The sequence below is a fragment of the Nestor notabilis genome, unplaced genomic scaffold (genome assembly GCF_000696875.1).
Source record: "Nestor notabilis isolate BGI_N333 unplaced genomic scaffold, ASM69687v1 scaffold28798, whole genome shotgun sequence".
Lineage (NCBI taxonomy): Eukaryota > Metazoa > Chordata > Aves > Psittaciformes > Psittacidae > Nestor > Nestor notabilis.
The window spans coordinates 23993-31360 of record NW_009939134.1 but is presented as its reverse complement, the minus strand read 5'-3'; the positions used below and the strand labels follow the sequence as shown (position 1 = coordinate 31360).

General features: G+C 38.9%; 1 protein-coding gene across 1 annotated transcript in view; it reads left to right on the top strand.

The window, feature by feature from the left end:
- Window positions 1–105: 105 nt before the first annotated feature.
- ARRDC3 (arrestin domain containing 3) overlaps window positions 106–7368 on the top strand; it is a 9141-nt gene continuing 1878 nt past the window's right edge. Inside the window, exons 1-6 of the mRNA XM_010019705.1 lie at window positions 106–223; window positions 1319–1400; window positions 3910–4057; window positions 5271–5373; window positions 5767–6023; window positions 6440–6602. Coding sequence (XP_010018007.1) covers window positions 106–223; window positions 1319–1400; window positions 3910–4057; window positions 5271–5373; window positions 5767–6023; window positions 6440–6602 — 871 coding nt within the window. The remainder of the gene's footprint in view (window positions 224–1318; window positions 1401–3909; window positions 4058–5270; window positions 5374–5766; window positions 6024–6439; window positions 6603–7368) is intronic.

Sequence of the window (7368 nt, the reverse complement as noted above, 5' to 3'; positions counted from 1 at the left end):
AGCACTTGTTTACCACAGCGCGGCCGCCCGGCGCAGCGGGACTGCTGAGCTGGCAGGGGGGGGCAGGACGGGGCTGCGTTGAGGGGAGGAGAGCGGAGCGCCGCGATGGGACCACCCCAAAAACACACCAGTGCACCTCAAAAAAACCACTACAATCCCCCACGCCAGGACATACTGTCTCGTCCTTTTGCTGACATTCTTTCCGTGGCGCTGCGCGCTGAAGGTGCATTTGCGTCCGTAGCCTGCTGGTGCGGGCTTTCCTTAATTTCGGGTTATTTCTCTTTTTAAAGACCTCTTCGCATTTGCGGTGCGCTGCAAGAGGGGGAGCATCGGCGTTCTCTGTAGGACAATGGGAACTTAAAAATTCTCGTGTGTGTGCCTCCATTAACGCTTCAGACCATTAAATATAAGTGGTTGCCTTTTGTGCTGTCTCTCTGTATCCCCCTTTTATTGTTCCATCCCCTTTTATGTGCATGTCGCTCAGTTGTTTTTCTCTCAGCTTTCGTTTTGACGGAGTCAGCATTTTTCTGGCTTTGTGGTAATTACGCCAGAGTGAACTGCAAATAGGTTGCCATGTTCAAAGGCACGCAAGAAATTGTGGCCATAAATGAAGGTCAGCTTTCTTGGTGGAACCAGCAAATACGTGGGTCTTGCTGTCCAAGCAAGATAACCTATCAAAACCCAAAAAGTTTAGCTCTAGACAGTGTTAATCAGGCTGCTTGGCCATTTTCTGTGCCCCTGAATTTGTCTGGTACTTTCCAGGTGGTGGTTGTACACCCTTTGGGGTATTTTTCCATTTTTCCACTCCTTTTCTTGGTGATGAATTTGTGGACACTCTGGCCAGCCAGGAGAAAAAAGGAAGCTGAATTTCTGAACTTGATCTTATGCAGCAGAATTCATGTAGATTGCTTAATACTGTTAAAGAAACAGTCCTGTTCCATTTTCAGTAGGAGTAACCGTGGAAGGCATGATTTCCATTACAGATCTTGCAGGCAGGCCTTGAAATGGCATCAGTTGCAACTGTATCAGTGTTCACAAGCAGGATTATAAATTAAAGCATATAAATAGGAAGGAATGCGAATTAACGTCTGCCTGTCTAAGGTGAACCTATCAGTCTTGCCTACCCTTCTGTAGGTGAGATTTGTTCCCACATCCAGCACTTAATATGAATAGACCAAAGATCCTTGTTTCTAGGACGCCATGTTCTTAAGTGCTGTAATGAGTGTGTAAATGTTTTTTACTCTAGAAGAGAAGTGTGCGTATGGTATAAAACATTTGCAAGTGGAATAGCATGTTGGGTTTTTTTTCCCCCTTCTAGATGATGACAATTCAGAAGAAGGCCTTCATACCATCCATTCGGGAAGGCACGAATATGCATTCAGCTTTGAGCTTCCACAGACGTAAGTGCCTGCATGCAGTCCTGGGGCCCTGCTGCTTACCCTCCTGAGTAAAACTCCTGCTGTGGGTGGAGGGGAAACCTTTTCAATGGTAGTAGGAATTGTGCTCCAACGTGCAGCAGAGGACATGATCTCATTAAACTGAAGAGGTTCCTTTTAAACTTGTAATACATTCCTTTTAGTTCTTAATTTCCACAAAACCCAGAGCTCATTGCTGCTTAGTTGGTCATTTTCTTTTGACCAAATCCTGCTGACTTAATAGCTTTTCCTCTATTTTATTCCTTCCCAAGAGGAGGAAGAGGAAATTTGAACTCTCACTGGAGTACTGCAGAGTGGCTGAGATACCTTCTAACCCAACTAACAGTTTACTGGAGCCATGGAGACCAGCAGAATTAGAGATAAAATCACAGCTGAATTGTTTGAGCTCAGTCTGGAACAGATGTGGCAAGTTTTACTAGGTCTGAACAAAGAAAGAGGTTGTTCTTGTTCAAATAGGGTGTATGTACGCAGGCTGGCCTTTACGCAGAAAGCCTGGGATAGAAATAAGCAGAAGGATGGGTGGACGAAGCAAGAAAAATGTCCCGTACTTAATCCCGTGAGTCTCAGAAAGCAAAGGTAAAGCAAGAGTAAGAACAAAAGTGCTTATCGTTGTTGTCCTGTCCCCCATGCCAAGCCTGAAATGTGTGACATGGACATATGTGAATTAAATACTTGTATATAGAGGAGCCCCCAGTATGGAAATCAGCTAAAAATACAGGTTGCAATAAAATAAACTACAGAAGAATAGGTGGGGTTTCAACATAGATGGAGAAATGGAGACTTCTTTGTCAAAGACAAGTGGTGAAGTCATTAAAGTTTAAAAAAAAAAAAAATGGCAGTGTCTTACATGAAATAGCTCTGTATGTAATACTAAGGTTATAAACAATTTGTTTATTAGCGGTTCTGGTTAGCCGAACCTGCAGATGAAGAAACACCTCTACAGGTCAGTTCAAAGTGAACAGCACAGGACTTCAAAGTAAACCTTACTGGGAAGGTGAACACTTGTATATGTGGAGAATTTTAAAGGCGATTTAGCATTCTGTGGAAATCTCAGAAAGAAATACGGCTAATACTGATCTTCCATTGAGTTGAAAGGGTCTTTAAATACAAAAACCCGAAACATTTTTTATACAAACATGAAATGCTTAGCTTGAAGTGAAACAGCCAGCAAAGTCCTGCCACAGTTGCTCAGAGTACACCTTTAGGTGGTGTGAAGGACTGTGAAAGTAGCTGTTAATAATAATACTGAAAGAAGCAAAGGCTGGCATTAGAAACCTGAAGTTTGACACTGCCTGCCTACTAATTATTTTGTGTCCATAGAATACTTCCAAAATTCACTTAAGCTACAGAGCAACCATGGAAAGAAAGACGTTTGCCCTGAAGAATATAGGGCCAAATGGAACACTGAATACAGATTAGAAAAATGCTTTATTTGGATTATTGGGGGGTGGGGGGGGAGCGGGGAGTAAAGGCTTCAGATGTGCAATTTGAGAAGTCACACCTGTAACTGAAAGAGTCATTCTAGTAAAGTACTAGCATGGCCAGTATTATTCCCTGTGGAGGATATGGAAACTTTGCAGATAACTTACTTCTAATTTATGTAGTAGTGTATTCAAAACACAGTAAAATTTAGTTGCATAAAATAAGGTGAAAAGTTAGCGAGCTACTGTTAATTAGAGGTAATTGGAATATAAAGATCTTTTGTCTTTTGTGATGTTACAGGGGAAAAAAAAAAAGTGATGGTGAAAGGTTTGGAGATCATTTCCACATTGTTTCTGGTCCAGCTCCCACAAAAGGACTTCCCTCAGCCAAAATTCAAAGCAAAATAGTGTTGATGATCTCCTTTGTATATATATCCTTATATATGTACATCCGCATATGTATATTCTTACATATTATAAATGTTTTAAGGTGGTCTCATCAGGGTAGAGGAGAATTGGAAGGTATCCAAAATAGCCTTTTTTTTCAGAGTTTGAAGTACTTACTCTGCTTACAGTGAATCAAACTATGAAAGTGCTGACTTGAAACCAAAATTAACCTGACACTGAGATACCAGCCAAGTAAACAATACACTGATTTACAGTATACAATACCGAAAACAGTAATTGGTTGATACTATGCTACTTTTCAGTTGATAGTCATAACATGGTTTAAAAGGGCGAACTCTAGATGTGAAAGTGGCCTCTTAAGTTTAAAGGAAATGTGTACTCTCCTGGCATTCTGTAGTACAATTCTTTATCAATCCTTAAAATCTACACAAAACCATAGTAGGATGAATTGGAGATGATTTTTTCTCCCATCTTTCATCTTGATTTTTTCCAAGATACAGAAACTTTGCAAATAAGTTATGCTGCATTAAATATTACAGTGCATTAAAAAGTGCAGTTCTGCATACTAATCCCTGATCTGATCAATTGTATCATTATTAGACAGAAAAGACTTTACTCAATTTTGACCTTTGTGTCCTGCACAGACCACTTGCTACCTCATTCGAAGGCAGACATGGCAGTGTGCGCTATTGGGTGAAAGCCGAATTGCATAGGCCTTGGTTTCTACCAGTAAAATTAAAGAAGGAATTTACAGTCTTTGAACATATAGATATCAACACTCCTTCATTACTGGTAAGAATTGACAGAATTACTCTTTGTTTCTGGCATAAAAATAATTAAGTATAATAACTGAAACAATATCCACCTCTAATTTTACATAATATTTATCCGCTGCTTTAGCTACAGCTGATCTTCTAAGTATTATTACATCATTTCAGCAACTCTGTAACTACTAGTATTTCAAAAGCTTATTTTCCTGTACTTGGAGTTGCTTCACTTATAAGATGTGTAATATGGCTTTGTCAAATTAAATTTACAATACTAAATTGTAAAATGTCACTGAGAATGAAAATTGATAACTGTTCCTCTTTGATTTTGAATAATCTGTGGAAGGAACAGTGAAACTTAACATTACAGTGAGATTGCTAACTTAAAAATGCAAAGTAAAAAATGTACTGGTGTGCATAATTCATAATTTCCATATGGATAGTTTTTTACCAGTGGGGAGAAATTATCACAATTCTGCATAATCTTTTTGGTTGATAATGACATTTCTTTAAAATAATTTCAGTATCGCAACTGCTTTCAATGAGGATTTGATTTCAATCTGGCCTGAAATTCCTTCCCCCTCCCCTCCACCCCCTCATTTCCAAAGTATAGTCTGTGGAGGGGAGGAAAAAATTCAAAGTCCATTGAAATAGGTTTCTTGTGTGTATGGGTGAAAAATCAGACTTGTAAAGGGACATTGGCCTTGCACAAATTCCATTAAAATCAAAGGACTCCCATTTGACTTTAATGGGTTTTGGATCAAGTCCTAAATCCTGATACTGTGTAAAATAACAAAGTCTATTTAATATAGATGAAATGGGATCATTTTGAAACACAGGAAATGGCAGGAGTCGAGGTTACGGTACTTCAATTATTGTTTGTGAAATAGTGTAGATGTTCTAGTTTACTGAGAAATTAAAAGCTCCGCCAACAACTCGTTGGGGTATGTAGGCTTTAAAGCCTTTCCTTCGGTTACACAGTAGTTTTAAGTTTAACTGTAGCATGAAGTGTAGCAGAAGAGGTAGTGTTAATAAGTAATAAAACTTGAGTTGGAATAAAACTTGTATTTGCATAATGTCTTTTAAATTGCTTGAGCTTTTTTTTCCTCTAAACTAGCAATGTTTATCAAAATCCATAAGCACTACATTAGGAAGATCACTTCTTATGTTGATTGGAATAGATTTAAGAGATTTGTGGAACTCTTAATTAAATGGGCAATGTTGTTCTTTTCTTGCAGTCACCCCAAGCAGGCACAAAAGAAAAGACTCTCTGTTGTTGGTTTTGTACCTCAGGCCCAATATCCTTAAGTGCCAAAATTGAAAGGAAGGGCTACACCCCAGGTATGTAACAGAAGTAATTATAGGAAATGTTTTTCCTTCCCTTTTAAAATGACAGATTGTACTTTCTGCTTTTACACAAACGAATTATTTAAACTATTTTTACTGCCTTGTTCTGTATTCAGTAGTCCTGATATTTTCTTAATGACTAATTTTGTGAACTTAACGCTGTCTGTGTCTCCAGTTTCTTGAAAAACCTATGCTTCTATTAGACCTGGGCATTTTTCTTTCAGATTAGCTCATGGTGTTCCTGTTCCTACTAGCATCAATGGGTGCTTTTCAATGTACAGCATTGCTAGCAGTATCCAAGTGTGTTCTAACAATACACAGAATGTGGCAATTTTCTTAAGCTACCTTGTAGATATAAAGAGAACATGAAATTCTCTTTTGTTTCAGGTGAATCAATTCAGATCTTCGCTGAGATTGAGAACTGCTCTTCCCGTGTGGTGGTGCCAAAGGCAGCCATTTACCAAACACAGGCATTTTATGCCAAAGGGAAAATGAAGGAAGTCAAACAGCTTGTTGCCAACCTTCGTGGGGAATCCTTGTCGTCTGGCAAAACAGAAACCTGGAATGGCAAACAACTGAAAATTCCACCTGTTTCCCCTTCAATCCTTGACTGTAGTATAATCCGTGTGGAGTACTCACTGATGGTATGTTGGATTGTCTGTTTCACTTGAGCATGAGTAGTTTCCATCATTGTTTGTGAACTGCTAACAGAGCATTCTGTGCTAACCAGTTATTAAAGAAATACATCTCCTAATGTTAGTGTCCTGATGAGTTCTGTAAATAAGTTCAGTTTAAATTCTGCATGTTCTTAAACAGTTGTGGTATGCCAGTTAAATGAGTGTTTTACGAGTAGGCAAAATTCCATGAGAGGGTTTGTGTTGAGAATCCTGAGCTGCTTTTGACTCTGATGGACACAGGGACATTGGACCTAGAACAGACAATAAGAAACTTAAGTTCCATGTGGAAAATTACGTGAACAGATAACTTAGTCTAATAATTCTGAAGTGCTCATATAAACCTACATTTTTATCATGCATCTCTTCATGGTTTTGATTTTTAGGTATACGTTGATATTCCAGGTGCCATGGATTTATTTCTTAACTTACCACTGGTCATTGGTACCATTCCTCTACATCCTTTTGGTAGCAGAACATCAAGTGTGAGCAGCCAGTGTAGCATGAACATGAATTGGCTTGGTCTGACACTGCCTGAAAGACCAGAAGGTAAGGTGGCAATACAAATCCCAGTCACTTTGCTAGTTTGCTTTGATTTGTCTGCTTTATTCATTGCTGTCGTGCAAACGGACACAGATTACATCTTTCATAATAAAGCCCATAGGAAATCCCATGGGGATGTTTCCTTGACACTTGTTTGTCCTCTATATAAGAGCAGAGTTTCCTCTCTGCCTTCCTCTTTCAGGGACAAGCAGTGAAATAACAGGTGCTTGGAAGCTGGCACAAGTGGAAGCACAGGATGCCTTTGTACCTGTACAGAATTAATTCTGCCTCCAGTATTCCAATTGCATCCTTGATTAAAAGGCATTGTAACCTGTCAGAATAGCAGTTTCTGGTGTCCTTTACCAGCCTTAGTAGTCGAGGCTTGTGAAATGATAACATAATTCATTTCAGTGGGAAGTCTGTCCTGTTAAAGGAGAAACTGTATGTCCTTCTCTCTCTTTTCACATAATGAATATATCTCTTTTTGTGTATGAATCACAGACACAGATTTGTGGGAGAATGTAACGTTTTATCATTCTTACCTGTACAGAAACTCAGTTTTCTGAGTATGCTCCAATTTTTAAGAGGATAGTTAAGCCACAGTAAGCAGTGTAAGTTAGTCTGCTTTTGGATTTAAACATAATCTTAAAAGAAGCCTTTCATGTTCAACAACTGTTAAAAAGTCACTGAAGTCACTTAGCTACCTGCTTGTGCATTTTACAACGATTACAAAGTTTTAATATATTTTGACAGGCATAAAAACTTACTGTTA